The sequence below is a fragment of the Podarcis erhardii genome (assembly GCF_964252035.2).
Source record: "Podarcis erhardii genome assembly, chromosome: 6".
Classification (NCBI taxonomy): domain Eukaryota; kingdom Metazoa; phylum Chordata; class Lepidosauria; order Squamata; family Lacertidae; genus Podarcis; species Podarcis erhardii.
In genome coordinates this window covers 59,478,414-59,499,949 of record NC_138510.1, presented here as the reverse complement: position 1 = coordinate 59,499,949, position 21,536 = coordinate 59,478,414, and the positions used below count along the sequence as shown (strand labels likewise).

At 42.4% G+C, this 21,536-nt stretch overlaps 1 protein-coding gene across 1 annotated transcript in view; it reads left to right on the top strand.

The window, feature by feature from the left end:
• Positions 1-337: 337 nt before the first annotated feature.
• Positions 338-21,536, top strand: part of PLPP3 (phospholipid phosphatase 3) — a 63,644-nt gene continuing 42,445 nt past the window's right edge. Inside the window, exon 1 of the mRNA XM_081868327.1 lies at positions 338-1,040. Within this exon, the coding sequence (XP_081724453.1) occupies positions 902-1,040 (139 nt within the window). The 5' untranslated portion in view covers positions 338-901. The remainder of the gene's footprint in view (positions 1,041-21,536) is intronic.

Sequence of the window (21,536 nt, the reverse complement as noted above, 5' to 3'; positions counted from 1 at the left end):
CGCTCCATCCAGGATATACCAAAAGGCAGCGGAAGTTTTCAAAGCAAACTTTTCCAGCTTTGCTTCCAAGCAAAGACTGGGAGTGGGGAGGGCGAGGGCGGGGGGAGAGAGAGGAAGAGAGGGCATCGTCAGAGAGAAACCTAACCTTAGCAAGATTTGCGTCCTCACTGATCTCAGCAGGCTTGTTTTGAACGCAAGGGGCGCTAGGGGCATATGAAGGATTTTCTTTTCATGGGGGGGGGGGATGTGGGGTTAATTATCATATGTATATGTCAGTTTCAGGAAGGGGGTTGTACTTGGATAGCCCGTAGCAACCTTTAAAAAAAGAGGGGAAAGAGAGAGGAGTGGAAAAGGATCAGAGGAATTAAAAGTGCAGAAGTAACCCCGTCGGATCACACAAGCTCAGCCGGAGCCTGACTTTCGACGCGGCCGGGTGTGCAAGTTGCTTGTCTCTCTCTCCCCATTCATTGGCAAGGGACTGGCCGAGTTGCAAGCTCCGCTCCTGCCGCCAGCCGGGATTGGTTGGATTCCTGGTCACGCTGCGCCAAACTTTCCCAACTTTTTAAAAACTTTCGCTTCCCTCTGTGTTGTGCTCTTTTTGCATGGTCTTCGCAGTCGACGAGGGAGCTGCTACTCGCGCGCTTTCTTCTGCCTGAGACGAGGAGAAGGAGGAGGAGAACTTCCCCGCGGACGCCGAAGGGCCCTGGCAGAGGCAGCCACAAGGACAAAAGTCTGCAGCCGCCTGCAAAACCCCTTCTTCCTCCTGCTCGCTCTTCCGACGTGAGCAGGCAGCGATCAGCCCCAGCCTCGGCGCCCGGATTCCCCGGCTGCTCCCGGCCCAGCGCGACCCCGGAGCGGCGAGAAGGAGACGCAGCTGGGAAAAGCGATTCCCCTGCCTGCCATGCAGAACTACAAGTACGACAAGGCGATGGCTCCCGAGAGCAAGAACGGCGGCAGCCCTGCCTTGAATAACAACCCCAGCAAAAGCCCCAGCAAGAAAGCTTTGCTCATTTGCCTCGACCTCTTCTGCCTCTTCATGGGTGAGATTTAAAACTTGAGCGACTCTCTCTCCCCCCTCTCCCCCATCTTAATTCACTTTCTTCGGATTTTATAAGAAGCCGTTCCAGAAGGTTGCACAACTATTTTTTCCCCTCCTTCCAGCAGTCTCTCTGCTAAAACTAACCAGTCTCCTATTCTTCTTTCCACTCTTCGTCTTTACTCTTTCGGTTGCTCACTTTTGCTCTCTCCTTTCTTGCTTTTTAAAGAAACCAAAACACCACAAAACTTTGTGACTGGGACATAACAAATCTTCTGGAGCCGCTCTCTGCTTTGCAAGAAGACAGTTCTTTGGAATAGATTCCTCTCCTCTCCCCATCTTGCATCCTGCAAGCTTTTTTCTCTTTCCCCTGACCTTTTCTGCTTTCATGATGGGTTATGATGCCAAAGGATAAAAATGTGGGAGGAAAAAGCAAGCAGAAACAAAGCAAAGCGCTCCACTGCGTTGCAAAAGAGCTCTTAAGTAGCAATATATGCTGTACTGTGTGTACAAAATGCACTAGCTAGGGCAGCCGGGCGTTGTTGATGCCAAGAAGTTTTTGTGTGTGTTTTTTTAAGGGCTTCATTTTACTCTAGGAAAGCACCCAGCGAAACCACAGAAACTTATGGAAACCCAAAGCAGCCCTGGTGCCCGTCCAAATAAAATGGATGTCCCAGCAAATGAGCTGAGCCTCATATGTAAACAAAGCATCTCCCATCCCAGCTGGCCCCTGAGGAGCAGCCAGGGAAACAAGGCATGCTTTTCACTTGGCTGCTCCTGGTTAAAGAATAGGCTTCAAAGGTGCCCTCCAAAGGATTTTCTGTAGTGGGAAAGGGAGCAAGGGAGTGCTTTGTGTGCCTTTCAAAAGAAAAAGGAGAAAGGAATTGCAATGATCTCAAGAAAAGATCCAGTTAGCAGCAGTTGTCCTGAAGCTGATTTTGCTCTCACACCAGTTTGTGGCTGAAATGTCCCCAGTTTTCCCAGGGAAGGGGTAAAAATGTGGCTTGCAGAGGAGGGGTGAGGTTTGGCTGTGCTGTTTGGTACACACACACAGAGGAACACACATCTGTGACCTGTCAGTGTTAAGAGTGGAAAGCATGTGCCGCAGTACTTGATCTGCTTTGAATTCTACCTTGTTCCAGGGAAGTGTGTCTTGGTTAAAACGGGGGCGCTCCTTAAAACAAGGGTTCCTGTAGTTGTCTGAAAGGGTATAGGAAACAAAGAAAGAACAAACTTTTCCTCTCTGTTAGGACTCTTGTTTCTTTAACCCAACAGGAAAGCCAGCAGCGCTAGCTCTCCATGCCTGGAAAGGCTTCACCTTTGACATTTCTGTCTACCATTCAGCTGTTAATGGCACAGAAACCCTGCCTGAGGAAATGTTAAAAGGTGACAATCCTAGCACGTAGCTATGGTGTCTTAGCTAGCTTATGGTGGCTTTCATGCCACCATTCTTGATCGGAGGCATAGAGTATTCCAAAAAGGTAGCAAGTGTGAAGAAGCTTGGGCTGAGACACTCAGGTGGATCAGCCAACCTGGTGCCCTTCAGATGTTTGGGACAGCATTTCCACAGGCTGTGCTGGCTGGGGCTGATGGGAATTGTAGTGCAAAGGGTGTGTTAAAGGATGTCTGGATATCCTATCTGTTCCTGACAAATATCTGTCTGCTTTAGGAACACTGCAAACCATCCAGGGCAGAAAGATGCTCTCTATCTGAAACGATTGTTCCTTTCTTCAGATTGTCAGTGCTCCAAAGAACTTTACAAAACAAACAGTGCTGTTGTCATATGGCGCCCGTTTTCTCTTGATAGTGAAGATACAGTGCTGAATTGCCCCTTTAAATAGATCGCCATAGGGAAAAGTAAAAATGCATGTCTCAAACTTCTTACTCTAAGTAAGCTTGGAGACACTGAAAGGATTACTCCCTTTTGAAGTTCTCTGAGTGTCCTGGCTCCAGTGATTTATTATGCTTGAGGGGTTGTGGTGTTTAGAGAAAGAACAAAATAAGGATGTCTGTTCACCTGACTGAATCCAGATCAGGGCCATTTCACATTCAAGACGAAGGTTTTCTAATGAGTGACTTTACGTGTTTTCAAAGTCTTCCTCCTGCTTCAAATGTTTAGGTACCCTTAAAAATGCAACGTGAGAAGCAACATAGCCATTGGCATTAAGAGACTGTGGAAGGGAATCCCAGCTGGTACAGAATGGAATGAGACACTGTAGTTTACACTAGTAGCATCTGGCTTTGTTGGGATCTGTAATAATGCTGACTGCTGTCCAATCTGCACAATTTGATGTGTATATAATAACAGTGCGTGTTAAGAGCAATTAAATCCCAAGAGCTGAATAGCTCTACTATAGAAGTACTTTAGTGTAAGTGGAGTATTGGCGTGTTCCCCAGCACTTGAGATGCTGTATAGATGTAAGGCTTTGTTTTGGGAAAAGAGAATCTTCTTTCATTGTTCTCTTATGTATTGTATGATGAACATTTAGTGAACCAGCATCTTTAAAAGAACTTTGTGTCTGCTGCTCATTTCTCTTGAGTAGAAATCCATTGTGTTTGGTGAACCAATCAATAACCACTCTGTATCACTTAAGAAACTCTAAGAGTTTTTGAATGTGGAAATCTTCTTGATGGGTTCACGGTCATACTATTTCAGTTCATGTTAGTTGGTGTTTTATCATTAACTTTAAAAGACGCAATATGAAGAGGGATTGTGCTCAATGAATATTTTTAAACACACACAAATTTTCTCCTCTGTCATCATAATGACCTGTTTATAGGGCAAAGTGCAAAAAAGAAAAGGGATATATCTGTAAACAGAGTCTAGGGGGCACTGTGGTGTAGTGGATGGCGTGTAATTCACCAAGGCAATTCATGATGGTACATTGAGTCAAGGACTTGAGTTCCAAACCTGAGCATTAGTTATTGGGAGAGTAACCTAACATTTGTGTGCTATACCAACTATGCATTGTAAACAACAATGCTTATTAATTTTTGAAGCATTAAAAAAGAGGAAGCAGTATTGTAGTAACAGCAGAGGGGGGGGGGGCGAATCACAGTTATAGGAGAAAGTGCATAAGAAACAGTGAGCTGAATTTGATAGCTGGATTAAATCATTTATAGCCCTGGGACAACTCTGAAAGATATAACAGATCTTTGTCTTGGGTCACTCTACTCTATGAAATATGGACATAGATGGTGCATCTTTGTACAGGTATGTTACAATGAGATGACTATGGAGTGGCTCCTTAGTGGCTAATTAGTTTATGTGATACAAGCATTTATAGACAATACTTACTTGGATGTCTGAAGTTCACTGAGAAAATGCTAGGTAGGTAAAACTCACAAGGATCAATTTAACAAGGTGAGAGCTAACAACAATAACACATCTCTTGACTACTAGAGCTCTCCATGTATCTACTATTGAATATTGTTAGTGCTTCAGTAATCATATTGCCATGGAAGCTTATACCATAATCAATTTCTTAAAAAGAGTTGGGATCTTCTGGAAAACAAGAAAAAGATAAAAACAAGATACCACAAGACTATGGTTTTTGAAGGCAGCTACCCCTCTGGAAACACATTAAGCTTATTACAAATTTCACAAAGTGAAATTTTATGCACACTTGCTTCGAAGTAATGAATTCTGGGAGCTTTACTAATGACTGAACCCAAATAGGATCAGGCTGCGAGTTTTAACACTGTGAAAATTAAAGAGAGTTGTGTCCTCTCCTGTGCTTCCAATGAGGCACTTGCCTCAGTTGTTAAGCCAATGCACCATATCTTGTCATTTTGCCCCTGTACTCCCAAGTAGCTACCCAGCTGTGAATATTTAGTTGTAACATTGTATGAACATCTAGCAGGGTCCCGTATTGGAAGAAAGCTACAGGACTGCAAACAACTTTTTCTATGAATGGTTTACATGCTGAAGAATCTTTCAGTTACACTAATGTTACAAAATGAATGGATTTCCAAGAAAGAAAAGAACACAACAGCATGTGACTTTAATTATCCAGATACCACAGCCTTTTAACACTGATTGTTTCTGCTTAGAGCACATTTTCTTCATACTGTCAGTTTGGTTTAATTTTTGCAGTTTATCGTTCATCTGTTCTCTATTATCAGGCACAAATATATTAGGCAGAGAGAGAGAGAATAATAGCTTTTTGCTTTATAATCCCACATGAATACGGACCTGTGGAAAAAGTTTCATCCTCTAGTGTCTGGAGGAAATGAACTATTTGATATGTACAGCATAAAAGTGATTAGTAGAAACATAGGATCCTTTATACTAAGAACATAAGAGGAGTCCTACAAAAGCAGACCAATGGCATATCTATTCCAGAATTCTGTTCCCACAGTGGCCAACCAGATGCCTGTGGGAAACCCTTGAGGAACTCATATTTGGTATCATACGGCCTCTTATACTGGAATTAAAAGCCTTATCATACATGAAATTGTCTAATTTGCTTTTAGATCTTTCCAAATTGGTGGCCATCGCTACATGCTGTGGTAGTGAATTCCTTACTTCAATTAAGGTGCTACGTGAAAAAGTGTTCCTTTATCCCTGCCCCATCTTTTCTCCAAATTAAAAACCCCAAAAACTGTAGCCTTCAGCCCCCTTGGTTACCCCTTTCTGCATCTTTTCCACCTCCTTTTTTGAGGTGCAAAGAGAGCATTCCAGGGATCAGATTGCATGCCTAGGGATAGCATTGTCAGCTTTCCAGGAGTTCACAAATCATAGAGTTGTAGAGTTGGAAGGGACCACGAGGGTCTTCTGTTCCAACCTCCTGCAATGAAGCAATCTTTTGCCCAATATATGGGGCTCGAACCCACAACCTTGAGATGAAGAATCTGTTGCTCTACCGTGGTGTTTCCCAAACTTGGGTCTCCAGCTATTGTTGGACTACATCATCCCTCGCTAGCAAGACCCATGGTCAGGCATGTTAGGAACTGTAGTCCAAAAACAGCTAGAGACCCAAGTTTGGGAAACACTGCTGTGCCAAATGAGTTATCCCAGCTGCCATCAATATGGTGTGGGGACCAGGTGTGAGAACCTGCTGGCAGATATTTGCAGCTCTGTAGCCAGTGCCTTGTGGTCCCCCCACTTCAGTTGTTCACTGTGCTATAACAGTGGCTGTAGGCCTGGACATATCAAACAACATCTTCAGAGTGGTAGTGATACATGTGCATATGGGAGAAGAACAAGGGAATTTACTACCTGCCCTACGTTTAACCATGCCATTAGCACCTAACTGCATATCTTCTGAGAGATGCACATGTTATTCTTGCATTGGGAGACTGCCAACACTCTTTCACACATCGACAATCCCAGGATGTGCAGAATGTATGCCACTTTGCTTTTAGGAATGTTTCTAAGAGTATTTAGCCAAGCATGTAGAAGCTCCCTTCAGACCTCTGCACTCAGTGCAGGAAGATGGATGGACTAGGTGCCCCTAGCGCACCTGGAGACATTGGGGGTTGGGCCAGTGTGCACACTGCCATTCCTCTCCCTAGTTTGAGCTCTCCATTCCTTTTGAACACTTGAAGAAGACTCAACTCATTCAATCGTCCAGATATGTGTAGCAAGTGCACTACAATTACATAGTGTACTATCAGTGGTGGGAATGAATGAGCTTCTTAAATACCTGCTGTGTGGCAAAATTATTCTGTGCTTCAGACTTTAATCTCATGGACACTTACTTGGAGTAAGTCCCCTTGAAGGTTTTTGGATTTATTTCTAGATAAACATGGGTAGGATTGTGCTACCAGCTGCATGTCAAGAACAAAGGTTCTTGGGGAGTTTTTCAGATGATATATTGTTAGAAGTGCATTTCCTCCTCAGTGCAGGTTACATATTGGAGATATTCCTGCAGGATTGCAAAAGCACTTGATTCTGATCTAATCCTAACTTGACACTTTGCTTTTCACATGGCTGTTTGAAGCAACAAGCACTTTTTAGTTAAGGAAAACCAGAGCTTGTTGGAGAAGATCTAGTGTTATGTTAAATAACTTTTGTTCAGAGTTAATGGATTATTGAAAGTTCCACCTGAGTCATAACACTGAGTGGCAAGTTGCTATTCCTCAGCCTCCAATATCTAAAACAGGAACAATAACGTTGTGAGTGAAAATTAAGTAAAGATGGTAAAAGACTTTGCATATTCAAATTAGTTCTCTTTTATTACTTAGCTAGAACATATTTAGCTTTCAGTATGATAGAACCCAGGTATAGAGATGCTAGGCTGGTTGAATATAAGGAATTTACAGTGAAATCTTCTACACATGTACTTAGAATCCTACAGATATTTTACCTGGGAGTAAAGCCTGAGCAAACATGTATGACTTGCACGATTATGCTGATAAATTTGGAATGATGGGTCAGGTTCTTCTACAGCTTCTTCTCCTTGCCATCTTAGCAATAATTCATTTTTTGTGTCTCACGAAAGCACCCGAATGTTCCATTTTATTATTCACAGATGAAGAAGAAAAATAGAAAAATAATGATTATAAAAATAAATCCTGTGTTGGACTATTGTTTTGCATAGACTACCTGGAGCCAACTAATAGCAGGAAAAACTGAGTCTTAAATTTCTTATGATTGGATGTCAGAAATAAATGGCTACAACTGGTACTTACAAACTACTCCTAGTGTGAATTAATGTTTCTTCTCATGTTCTACTTCTAATCATTAAGAAAACTGTTTATCTGAATGGTGGAAAAGTTGGATTTTGATTAAGAATAATTAAAGTAATAAATAAATTTCCAGGCAAGGAATTTATTTACTTTCTATTGATGAATTGGTTGAATAACTTTTGTTTCTGAAGCCCTTGTTTCCTACCAGGATTAGACCTCATCATAGAAATGTTTGCCCATTTAGTTTAGGACTGTTTACAACCTTGTGAGAAGTTACGTCAGAGATGGTTGATTAGATTAAACTTTATTTTTTTCCATGGTTTTGCTTTTATTTATATCCTGAACAACTTGAGGTATTAATGGTGGCATTAGCTATTCTCCAGGCTTTTTACAACTCTTTGTAATATAAAGCATCTTGCTTGATTTTGTCTGAGGCTTGCTGAAACACTTTCAATGTTTGCTCCTCTTAGAAGGGCAGTATTTGGACTGGCAGCTTTGTATATCCATGTCACAGTTGCCATCCAGATTCAGCTACTGAGCTTTATTTTTATTATACCAGCCAATTACTCAACAAGAGCAACTGGGGGGATAACGAACTGATAATGTGCTTGCTATCTCTTCTGCTTGTGTGAGCTCTGCTGGACTTAGTGGTTTGTAAGAATAACTTCCAAAGTAAATGTCATGCTAAAGAGTTGGTGCCTGGAACAGAGGACAAATGCTATATGGGGGATGTTGAGAAATAACGGGTCTCCTTTAAGAATTTTGGATTCCTGAATTGATTTAATAGCCAAAAGAGAAAGAATAGTCTGCAACCTGAAGTATATAAGATCTCATGAAATCAGTAATTCACTAATCTAGCTTGTTTTCTATTACATAATAAATCCATTGCTCATAGTTGGTACCGGAGCATATGAAATATTAGTTCTGCTTAGCCCCTTTCTATGTTTCATCATTAACTGCATCTCACCCTAAGGCATAAGAAATGTTCTTCTACTGAGACAGCCGTTTGGTTACTCCAAGGCTGGGGAGCCTATGGCCCTCCAGAAGTTGGACTCTAATTCCCATCAGCCTCAGCTAGAAGGGCCCCTTCTCTATGCTCCATGGAATAGAATAGACTCCCCACTTGCTACTGATGTTGTTATAGCGTTTTTGGATTGGTGTTGCCTGCAGCTGTACTTCCCTACTGTCAGTTATTCAAGCTGTGATTAACCTGGAGAAGCACTGGCAGCCTCAGTCTAAGATTATGACAGATTTGGTATGTTGGATTCAGCATTGATTGCTGGTTCCATTTACATCAGCAAATGCTTGTTCTGTAGCATAATAAAACAAGCTTTTTAATATAGGTATTGGTTATTCCTGAGAAGTAAGGCTTGTGAAGGACAGGAAACAGTCTCAAAACAGTAAGGAGGAGTTGTGCAGCCCCTGGCAATGTTTCCCAGTTTCCCTTTTTTCCTGCCATTGCCATTTTTCCAGTGCCTTTTCACCCTTCTGTGTACCAGATATAGTGGAACCACAGGATATAAATAGCCCATGCTCCCAATATTCACTCAAGATGTAAGGGAAAGGACTTACCCTCTAGGTAAGCCTGGGAAACCAATCCTGAAATGCTGGCGAGCATTGCCAATCCTAGCAAACAATACTAATTTCCCAGTTGGATCAATGGTCTGAATTGTTTTAAGGCAGGTTCCTATTGGCACTGTGTTTCCAAGGTGACAGGATATTTGCATGCCTGATTTGAAACCACACCTTATAATAGGTTCTGATAACATCCCAGTGGGCAATCCATTATCAACATTTCCGTTTTTACAGGGTGGAAGAAGGTGTTAAAAGACAGGTGTCTTTGGGTGCTCATGAAACAGACTTTATACTTCTGTCAACCAGCTTAATTCTCTACACATATTGCATTGCTACCTTTGAACCCTGAATGGTGTGCCAATATGGTTGCCACTAGGAGAAAATAAAGTCCTTCTTGTTTTAGAAGCTCTGATGCAGTAAGACCTTATATGGGAATGATGACAACTCCCCAATCATCCAGATTTTCCTTTTTTGCTGGAAGGAGAATGGACCACTGAAACACTGGGGAGAATGCTTTAACACCCAGGGTAGTTTATGTTTGCATATTTGAAGGCGATTTCATGAAATAATCTTATGTACTTACATGAACTTTTGAGGAAGGGTCCTGCAATTTCACTGTTGTCGAAATTGATCTGGTGAAATGGGATCAGCACCTGAAGGCCTACATTGCAGAGGCACCGCATTGTGCCGCATTTCAAACATGCTTTCATTTCATTCTGTTTTTTAATCCCTTGCATATCTTGCAACTTTCAGCATACCAGAGTTTATACATTCCCACAATGTGTAGGCTCTTTTGCTGGTGGGAAACTAAGCCCCTTAATCAGGCTTCTGTGCATGAGGCTTTTGTTTTGACAGCTGTCAAAAGAAATTCAGAAGGTATAGCTTTCACTTGATTGGTGGATGATTCAACTAGTTACAAGTCTAAGTACTCTAATCAGCAGGAGAAGCATGTGAAATTGCCAGAAGTTGTGATTGCTTTGAAAAAGTAGGCAAGTGATAAAACAGAGAGTTAAGCCACCTTTAGATGGATTTGGCTGACAGTTTTTATGCTCATGGTTAAGGGAGAAAAAAAACCCTCTAGTGACAACTTGTAATTAAAAAGAAAATCAAACTGGAGTAGATCAAATGAATCAGTCACTTTCTCAGTCTTGAGCCCCATAAAACTCTACTTCTTATGTTATCCAATAAGCTTTTTTTTAAAAGATACTTGTTTGACTGGGTATTAGGTCTGTCAGTGGAAGCTAACCCCAAAAGCCAAACTCAGTCTCCATTTTGAGATTTTTTTTCAGAGCTAGAGCTGATGGAAATTGTAGTCCAAAATGAATGGACTGCACCAGGTTGGCAGGTTGACTCCTTTAGCTCATACCTTGGGCTGGAGTGTAACTATTAGGAATGTATATCACTATAATTATGTTCTGATTGTGAACCTGCCTTAGGCATCTTGTCTGATCTTTTGTCAATAAGTTTTATGGACCATTGATATATGACTCAGCCTGAAAATTCTTACTTTACTTGTTCTTGATTTTGCTGGGGAAGTTAATTGATTCAACTTGCAAAATAATGAGCTGTGTGTGTATATTGTATATGATTTCATCACAGAGTGTTTGCTTAGCAAGAGGACTTCCTCAATAAATTATCTTGGGACAATTCGAATTAGCTCTCCTCTGCATTATCAGTGCCTACAGGCAATGTGCTGCTGACAAGGTTTAGCAACATCTGACAAGTGAATCAGTGCATGATTGTGTTATCATTGCGTTAAAAGTTGCATTGTGTTAAAAGGAGTGTTGGTGAAGTAACAGAGTGCTTCTAAAATGATGGAATCAGAACCTATTGGTTAAACGTCAGAAACCTGTGGCTGACATTAGTGGATGATGCAAACCTCTCCCTTTCTTTTCATTACATTCATTCCAGACACCAAAGATCAGATGAGTCTTTTACGTACCTTTTGACCGAGTTTTAAGAAGCAGCATGGCGCAGCCTGCAAGGAATAACAATTTTGATGAGACTGGAAAGAGGCGACCATTTGGATATCATTGCAGAGTGGGCAGTAGAAGCAGGAAGGAAAGGAGTAGGGTAACTCACCCTTTACAATGTTGTATGGAAGGTCCTATATTTTGAAGACTTTGTCAGCTGTAGTCCTGATGAATCCTGGGAAACTAAATGGGTGATGGAATGTTGAGGAGGGCACAGATAGGCAGGGAAATGACAGAGACCCTGGACTGGTGAATTCAGGGACCTCACAAATGAAGTCTATTCTGACCCTGGTGCATTTGACCTGATGCTTGTTTTTAATGAACTAGCCTGTCATGTTAAGTTAGCAGGTGCCTAAAAGGGATAGGTAAGCTAAAATGGTGAGTAGGTGGGCAATTGTTTTGATTCTGAGGGACACTTGCAGCAGTGGGCAGTCAGTTGGAAACTACATGCCAGTGGGCACTGCCTAGCAGTACCCCTCACCACCACATCCTCCCTCCCTCTCTCTCTCTCTCTCTCTCTCTCTCTCTCTCTCAAACACACATGTCTTTGTATGCCTCATACACAGATACACACCCTCCCTGCCTCTGTCACACACTTAAGAGACACGTAACCCCACTCTCTCATACACAAACACAACTCGCCCCCCACATATGTGCACTGTAACCCATCCCCAGCTGCATTGGAATTGCTAGAAAGGGCGCTGCAGGTGAAAGAAAATAATTGTCACAGCAATCTTGTGTCACTGATGCAGCTAACCATCACTGATGCAGCTAACCATCGCTGCATTGCTTAGCATCTAGTTCACACCTGGGCAACTTGTGGTCCTTGCCCTAATTACTGGACAAAACAGCAGACCTAGTGCTAGACAAAACAGTGTGTCCTATCCCCTCCCATGCCTCTCTCTTTAGAGAAAAGGGAGTGTAGTTCCAGCCTTTAGTAACATTTTTCAAAGTTTCAAGCACATTTATGCTTATCTACGTTCTCTTGTATTACAGTCTGACACCAGGAATGGAAGGGTGCAAAGTGTTATGACGTCCCTATATTGCAGGGAGTACCAGAATAAATTTTAAAAACCACCCCCAAAACCAACAACTGAGCTTATTGGTACATCTCTAACCTTCCTCTGATAGCACGGAGAATGGGCTCAGTTGTTTTGTCTGCCTTCAAGGATCTCTGCATGCTTTGCTGTGGAACAGGGTGGCCCTGGGTTGTGTGAGGAGGGCAGAAAGTAAAAGGCAGTCAAGGTCACAGAGTCTGAGAAACTTGTCTAGAGAGGATCCTGTATTAGTGGTGGTTCAGAGAGATCACCTTCCATTCCTTTCCAAGCTTCCCCTCTAAAATAAATAAATAATACAGACACCTGTCAGTTGGAACTTCAAGAGAAAACAGTGGTTCTTCAGAAGCTAATTTTGTGTTATTTGGTGCAATCAGCTGCCTAGACTGCTGTGCTTCTGTTGATCACCAACTTGAGGTTTTGTGGACAGTGGCTTTAGGAACTCTTTGCCTTGTAATATACTAGTATTTTGACAGATTGCTGCACACACACACCTTTTAGCTACCCACTGCACTATACAACAAGTGAGTGGCAAAACTGTATCCCATGTTTAAATCCCAAAATGTTGTTCTTCTAAACTGGTCCTTGGTGCAATCATGTTGAAAACCATTTTTCTTTTTTTTTTTTAAGAAAACCATTGAGTTGCCCAAGGGTCTGATTCTGCCTGTGCTAAAATAGTGTCCAAAGCATGCAAATTAATTCTGTTTCCAGACCTAATGGAGGCAGATTCCCCCTCCTTTTAATGAATTTGGTTAAGCATTTAATTCAAAAAGGGCTGAAAAACGGACAGAACGTGAAGTATGTGTGTGCTCCAGCTCTTTGAAATTTGTTTCAGTCCTGGGGAGGGGAGGCATTCCCCAACCCCACCCCCCCAGCCGCAAAAGTTGTTAGCAGAGGTCAGTCCCTGCTGTCCGTAATTTGCACAGAAGCCCAAGCTCGCTGTCTTTCCCACTGTTGCTTTTCAGTGCAGGCATTGTATAAGCCTGGTATCCATGGCAACCGGCCAAGAACTTCAAGCTAAGATCTCCTTAGCAAAAGAGAGTCTGTCGCCATGGTTTTGAGGAAAGTATTGAGAAAAGAATACCATAATCCCAGAAGGTTTTGGTAAACTGGTCATTTGAATGCAGTTAACAGTATTTCTCGCTCAGGCAGCCTCATAGATCCTCAGAGGATAAATGCTTCGTTCCCCGAAAGTCTCCCCCCTCATAAAAGGGGGGGGGGAGAAAGAATTTTAATTGATTACAGATAATTGATGCGACTCACTAAATCAATTGGGAGTAGTCTCACATCAATCATCAGTGGACTTTGTTCCATTGGAAAAAAAATCTGTGGATCCAAGCCAAGTATTTGCCAGTTTTACTTGAGGTCCACTGAGGCCTGTGTGGAAATCCTTCTCCCACATAATCTCACACCCCCAATTATTGGAAAGACATATGAAGACTCTAGCAGAAGATGGCAGGTAGTGGTTAGTTGGTTGGTTGGTTGGTTGGTTGGTTGGTTGGTTAGTTAGTTAGTTAGTTAGTTAGTTAGTTAGTGACTGAGTGGCAATTAAGCATCTAGAAAAGTTCTAACCCTGCCATACCTTACATCCGTCCAGTTCACTACTTCAGTCATTTCTGCCCATTTGTAGCTCACTTCTGGTATTGGGGCCAGGAATGGTGGAAACCTGGCTGGAGCAATCAGCTATCAGGAGGTAAGGCATAAGAGGCGAAAGGTTAACGGCCCCTTTTGCCAGCTCTATCCCCTACTTTCCATTTGAATAGGGTGGACACATGAATGATAGTCATGTCCAATTTGGCCCACTGAAGATTTGGGTTAAAACTCTGCTAAACTCAGGAAATGCACCAAGACTGCAGCCACACTCATTTTTTGCCCTGGTTCAAAGAAAGAGGGAAATTGCTTTTCCCTCTCCTTTCATTCTGATTGGCACTAATTTGATCAATGCATGCACACTGAGCAGTAGGGAAAAGAAGACAGACTCATCGCATCTTGGGAAGCTGCTTATCAAAAAACAAGTAAGAGAGAAGGAGAATGGGAAGTTTGGAGGTGGCATAGAGTCTGCTACCTCAAGTACTTCCTATTTTAACAAGACAGACAAACCACAAGCCACAAGTCACCAAAGGTAACTGAGGCACAAACCACTCTGACAACTTGGTGAGCTGAATCTTTTTAGTGCCTGAACTTTCTTCTTTGTTGTGGGTTTGTTTTCTGTTCCTCTTTTACTGAAGTCTATGATGGTCTGAGAATAATGGTAAGGTAGGACAGAGGTTTAGCTTGGTCCTGCTGGTGGACCTTGTTCTTTGAATCTTGCTCATGGTTCTATGTAGAATCCATCTACCCTTAGTAAGATTGGATAGTGACACTGGTTTGTTCCCTTATTTTGCCTTTTGACATGGATTTCCTGACAGAATGATTTGGGTGTATCATAATAACTGTCACTTCTGTTCCTGGCACACTTTGTACCACCTGGTGTTTGATTAAGATAGACCAACTAATGCATTCCTTGTAGTTAATGAAAGTGGGCATAAGCAACATGGTGCCCCCCCCATATGTTTTGGATGACAGCCCTCATAATTCCTGACCATGGGCTATGCTGGCTGGGGCTGATGGGAGTTATTGTCCAACAAAGTCTGAAGGGCACAATATTGACTACCCCTATAGGCACTATTGCTGATGGTGGGAGGCTAAAGTGATAACTAATCTGAAAGACATGGAAGCCCTAGTTTCACTCTAGGATCCCTAAAGACTGTCTTGTTAGCATTGATCTTATTGAAGGTTTCGCTCTACCATCTATGAGACAACACTTTTCAGATTTTGGAAAAGCCAGTGCTCAATTAAATAAATCTTGTGAAGTTTACAAGTCCAGTTTTGTCTCATTATGATGTTTATGCTTCTTCAGTCAAGTAGAGGAAGGGCCCCCAGAGACCAGGTCAATATTCACATTAATGACTGTCTCATGAAAAACTCGAACCAAGGATTGAGGGCCAAATTAGACATCAATAAGATAAAATGCTGTTTTTCTCCTGCACTTACAATTGTCACAATACGGAACAAAAACTTGTACACCATCTGTGAAGAATGCACATTGCTATATGTCTGTTTTGTCACAGGTACACATTACTGTGTAAAACCTTGTGTGCACTTCTTCCTTCCTACACAGAGCTGGTACCTATTGAGGACAAAAGTCTTGTGTGTGAAGGAGCACTTGGTTCTGTGTATTTCAAGGCCTTTGTTGAAATGCCATTAAGGGTTAGAGTAGCGTGTGAGCCAGCTTCTGAGAAAGAATACAAGCTCTCACCCTCTTTTCCCTTAAAAGGATAAGTTTTGTGACGTCCTTTTTGGGTTTTTTTTTACTCATTTGGCATGAATCTTTCACAAACACAAACCCATGGAAAAGTCAAATAGAATTTTGGAGGGAGCCCATTTAAGGGGAGAGAGAAATATCCTCACACGTTTTAAGGTTACAAAGAAGCTTTCTGAAAATTTGGCTATGTCTGTCCTAGGCAATGTATTCCAAAACCCAGCCTTTTCTTTTTCTGGCATCACAGAGCAGACTGCACACCAGCAAGCATCGTCTTCAACTAATTCCCTGGCATGTGCATGATTAGCCTTTAAAGGTGATCAGTCCGAGGGCCAAATTAGGCATTAAATCAGGCTTTGCATTTAACCCACATGGTTGTTGTTGTTTTTTAATGCAGATAATAGCTGGGGGAGAGCTAATAATTATCAGGATAGCAGCCAGTGGGGAAAGGGATTTTTAACCCTTTCATTTCATGCTGCTTCCCCATAGAAAATCTTTCATCTGGAGGTACTATTTGCATTAGGCGACACTGTCCCCTTGGCGCCAAGACTTAAATCACACCCTCCCTGCAATCCTGATAATTATCACTGCCTGCCACATGTTGCTATTTTGAATCTTACCTCTTGTTTAAATGAACCACATAATTCCTGTTTATTTGGATCCTGGATAAGGGCCTCTGCAGTTGGTCACAAACCAGTGAGTCTTCACCACTGCAAAATTGGCAGTATGGTGTGGATACCAAGAGCGATAAAAACTGTTGGATGTGACTTGGATTTTTCCCCTTGGCTGCGGTTGTTCCTGATTCTCTGTAATTATTAGAGCAGGGAGATTCAAAAGCACAATTCTTTGCAGTGAGAACTGGTATGTGACATCAATAGGCTTTGCATCAGCTGATAAATTAGTTTCAGTGGGAGTAGGAAATGCTTGGAGAGTGTGGTTCCGATGAACTGATTCAGCACATCCACTGGGGTGCATAGCTCACATCGCTCCCCCAATAGTTTTGATAGCAGAGTGGAAGGATTAGGAGATTAGTGTGGCAACGCCCGCCTGCTTGTACTTAGAAGGATCTGTTTATAAACCCACTTTAATGTGCCCTAGCTTAGCTTGGACAATTGTTTACATTTAACCATTAGTAAAAATGATGTTAGTGCTGCTTTTGTTAACAAAACCATCATAGCAGAGTCCAGCTATCACCTGTGAATGCTTCTTCCTGATTTTGATCTTCCACTTGTGTCACTGGGACCGAAGTTGTTGTAGTTTTGTTAAAGGGTTCCTAGATAGTTGGATCAATGGTTCAACTTGTTTAAGGACTTTTCATATGCAGGAGAGTGACAGTTGCCCTTCCATGTGCAGCCCCACCCAGTAGGAGCAGGTGGCTGGAATGGAAGCAGGCAGAGTTTATGCAGGTAGTGTTAGAAGTGTATACCTGGATTCACACGTGAGCACCTGGCACTTGTGTATGTTCATATACATGCTGTTGTGTATTGTAGAATTTGCTGCCTGCTTAGATTGCAACTTTGCTGTCTGAAGCAGCATTTTAATATATTCTGTCATTCCTATTTCATATAATAAACCAAGCTTTCCTTATTCCTCTGTGTGAGAGCTTCCTGTGGGCATAACAAGCACATGTCATTACTCCAGCAAAAGATCCTAAAGCTCTCTCAGTATATGAACATACATGAGTGCTGGCTGCACACATGTGAGTCCAGGTACACACTTGGAAGAGTAATTCAGCAGAGTTCCAAGCTGAATGCATATGTTGAGCTTTTTATTGTTGTTGTTTAATCGTTTAGTCGTGTCCAACTCTTCGTGGCCCCATGGACCAGAGCACGCCAGGCACTCCTGTCTTCCACTGCCTCCTGCAGTTTGGTCAAACTCATGCTGGTAGCTTCGAGAACACTGTCCAACCATCTCATCCTCTGCCGTCCCCATCTCCTTGTGCCCTCCATCTTTCCCAACATCAGGGTCTTTTCCAGGGAGTCTTCTCTTCTCATGAGGTGGCCAAAGTACTGGAGCCTCAGCTTCAGGATGTGTCCTTCCAGTGAGCACTCAGGGCTGATTTCCTTAAGAATGGAGAGGTTTGATCTTCTTGCAGTCCATGGGACTCTCAAGAGTCTCCTCCAGCAACATAATTCAAAAGCATCAGTTCTTTGGCAATCAGCTTTCTTTATGGTCCATCTCTCACTTCCTAACACCACTACTGGAAAAACCATAGCTTTAACTATACGGACCTTTGTCGGCAAGGTGATGTCTCTGCTAGTTGACCTTAATTAATCCTCATATTTAGTTTCCTATAAAAGATGACATTTCATGTTTGTGACCATTTCTTGGCCTGCACTCACTGTGATAGTCAAACCCAGTAATGCAAAAGACCATTTAGAAATGACAACTTTAGTAACTCATGGGAAATTTGAACTGTGTGTTGTTTGGATTTCAAACCCTAAAGCATGTATTTATCAGGTTTGCAAGAAATGATAAGGACTTGAAAATTACTTCAGGAAAAAAAGCAAAGCAAAGGACTTCAGCACAAAGACCTTGGGCCAAACATATGGTTGCTACCCAACGTGGCATCTTTAAAGAAACAAAACAAACTATTTCCATCTTTATGTTGCATCTTCAACAGATGCTGCTAGAGGCTGATTACCTCTTATCATTTAACCTGGGGTGAAAATGCCTTTAGATCTCTGGTAGTAATTAAGGATAAAAGTTTTTGAAGTCGTTCTGTAATATTGTCTCTTTCTTCCTACTCTGTTAATTTTTCTGTTCTCCCTGCCTGCACACCCTGTCCCCCGCCTCTCACCGGAAAGAGTTCCTTAATAGTAAATATACTCCGGCATTGAAGTTTGGAAAGCTATTATGGGAACCATAGACCTGCTAGCAGACTCTCCAGCTGCCAAGGCCTGTGAGTATTATACTGTACTGCAGGGTTCAGTCACAGGATATGCTGAATTGGAAAGAGATGGCAAACAAAGAAGCTTTTCAGTGGCAAAGTTGAGGTTTGGCTTTGCTCAAGAGCAGTTTTGGGTCGAAGAGGCATCCGGAGCTCTGGGAGAGGAGCAAACATATATTGGATAGATGCAATGAACAGCATGGTTTTGTTTGAAAGCTTACAGAACCAGCTTTAGGGAGTTTTCTCTCCATTCTTTTTACAGTTTAGCTTCTCTCTTCTCTGCTTTTAGGTGCAGATCCTTCCTTCTTCCAAACACATGCTAGTTTTCTATAAAAAATTTGTTGACTCATTGCATTCTAGGCACATTTCAGCAAACGTTAGACACGATTAACTTACACAGAAATAGTTGGCTTTAGGTTACTCTTGACTGAGTCCCATTCTGTTGATTTCAGAGGGACAGGCTAAGGTCTGCTGCATCATGGCAAATGCATTTGCCATTCTTTTCAATCTGAATCCAGTTAGCAGAACTTGGAAGCATGGTGAATGTAAGCAGGGAAAGAAAAGTTTAATTGTGTCGGGGAGGAGCAAGTAACTAAATTGCAATAGATTATGGGGGGAAAGCACCACTCTGTTTTGATTTTTTGTTTGGGTAGGGATGGGGAAACTATTGCCCTCCAGATGTTATTGGACTCTCATCCCCAGCTAACGCGGCCAGTGGTTGGGGTAATAGCAGTTGTGTCCAGCAACATAAATTCCTCATCCCTGATTTGGGTATACAGTAGTTATATTCTTCTAAAGTTCTGTACGCATGGCAAAATGGTTTGTAGAACATGCAACATAACATATATTTGATCTACTGTATCTGGTACCCTCCAGATGTTTGGGACTGGCTGAAGCTGATGGTACTTACAGTGCAAAACATTTGAAGGACACCAGATAAGCAAAATCTGCCAGAAATTCATAATATGGCACTTGGCATTACATGAGCTTAACAATTTCACTTGTAGAAATTAGCAAGGCTACAATTCAGAGAAAACTGCAAGCTATCAAAAAAAGAAAAGGAAAAAAAAGCCAGCAATAAAATGCCAGGCTCATATTTCCCTATTTCTTCCTAGTTTATTTTAGCAAATCTTAATGGTGAACAAAACCCTTTTAAGACTGGTTAAGACTTGCTTCTTTTCAAGCACGCGGAAATGTTCATTTAAATCAAAAGAGAAAAGACGGAAGGGTGTATTGCTCTGAAGGTGTTATGAGGTCAACAAACCATGCAGTGCAAGCTGTTTCTGCGATTTTAATTTATTTTAGAATGTGCAGCTTAAACTGCCCTCCTCCTGGAGCATCTAAGGAATGAAATGAACAAACATACAGATATTAAGTGTTATCTTTGGCAGAAATTTTCAAGCTCTGTAAAGATTTGTTCTTTGTTCAGTCTGAACTCTTCTGAAGGTATTTATATTTATTCACAATTCTGTGTAGTGTTCTGAGTTAGACAGGGGCCAGGCATATGTGATCCCAACCATCTTGCCAAGACTCTTAGAACTGTAGAGTTGGAAGGGGTCCTGAGGGTCGTCTAGCCTCCCCCCCCCAGCAGTGCAAAAATCCTGCCCACATTTTCACAGATGTTTCACCTGAACAGGACCCTGAATTAACATGTTTACTAGAAACCCAGGACTGCACTGCTGTTCACCCTCTGGGACCTCATCATATATTCCACTCTAGCTATAGCTTCAACTAGGACAGGAGTCACCCCTGTGGCACCCATGGGTGCAGGGCACCCACAGAGGCCTTCCAGGACACGGTCCCCACGCTCTGCTGAATTAGGTTAAAAAGAAGTGCTTGTACTGTAACCACTAGAATGGATAGCAGTGTGTGCGTGCACGCATGTAGTGCCCATGACAGTTTGCACATGGGCTTTAAAAGATTGCTGACCCCTACACTAGGATAAAAGCTGTTAAGTGATGTTACATTGTTTGGAAGTCCCCTGTTGAGCAACTGCCTTCTTTTTCTTTTTCTTCTTTTTCTTCTTGCTGCTGACAGGTTGCACAATTTCACTTAGTCATGTGGATTTTGAGTCCACTGGATAAAGGAAAAACGAACTCAATATGAATTTCTGTTCTGTCTTAATGTTGGAAAAGCATTTAGAAATGAATCATAAAATTGTAGAGTCGGGTCCTGAGAGTCATCTATTCCAGCCCCCAGCAATGCAGGAAGCTGATGCCCTGTGCACGGTTTAAAATCTTTTTGTATCAGGAGATGGCCTAGCTCCCCTCACCCCTTATTTTCAGCTTCTGTTGACGCTAAAGATGGGGAAAGGAACCTTTCTCAGACTCAGGGCTGCATTTCCCTAGTGTGGAGCTTTCCAGGGGCCACGTACCTGTGGTGTGTGGATCCAGAGGCAGCAAAAGTGGGTGGAGCAACAGATGTGTGTGGCTCTTTCATCTTTGTACAATAGGCTGCCGTTCAGCCACACACAAGTCAGAGGTTTCAGAACATGCCACCACATACCTCTCCGTCCACCCATTCCAGGTAGGCAAACGCGCTCAAGGATGGAACAGAGCAAGACAGGTGAATGGTACAGCCTGGGGAGGCAGCATGGCTTAGTCTGATTAAAGGTAAAGGTAAAGGGACCCCTGACCATTAGATCCAGTCGTGGCCGACTCTAGGGTTGCGGTGCTCATCTCGCTTTATTGGCCGAGGGAGCCGGCGCACAGCTAGTCCTAGGCTCTGTGGTTTAACCCACAGCGCCACCCGCCTCCCTTAGTCTGATTAGAGAGGCTTAAAAGGCCACATTTAGCCCCCTGGCCTGAGGTTTAGCACTCTGACCAAACCAGAGTGACAGACATGAAAGACTATAAGTTTTTAATGTTTTACTGAGTGTCTTTGGTCAGGATCGTCATTCTTATCCTCTACTAGAAACAGAAGTTCATAAGACAGGAAGACTATAACAAATCACAAACAGAATAAAGACGATAAGTTCCTTGACTATTTTAACAATTATCTGTCTTATAAAAAAAAGAGTAGTGACCTCCACGCAAGTGGTTTGCCCTGCTATATACATAGGCACTCTTTCTTC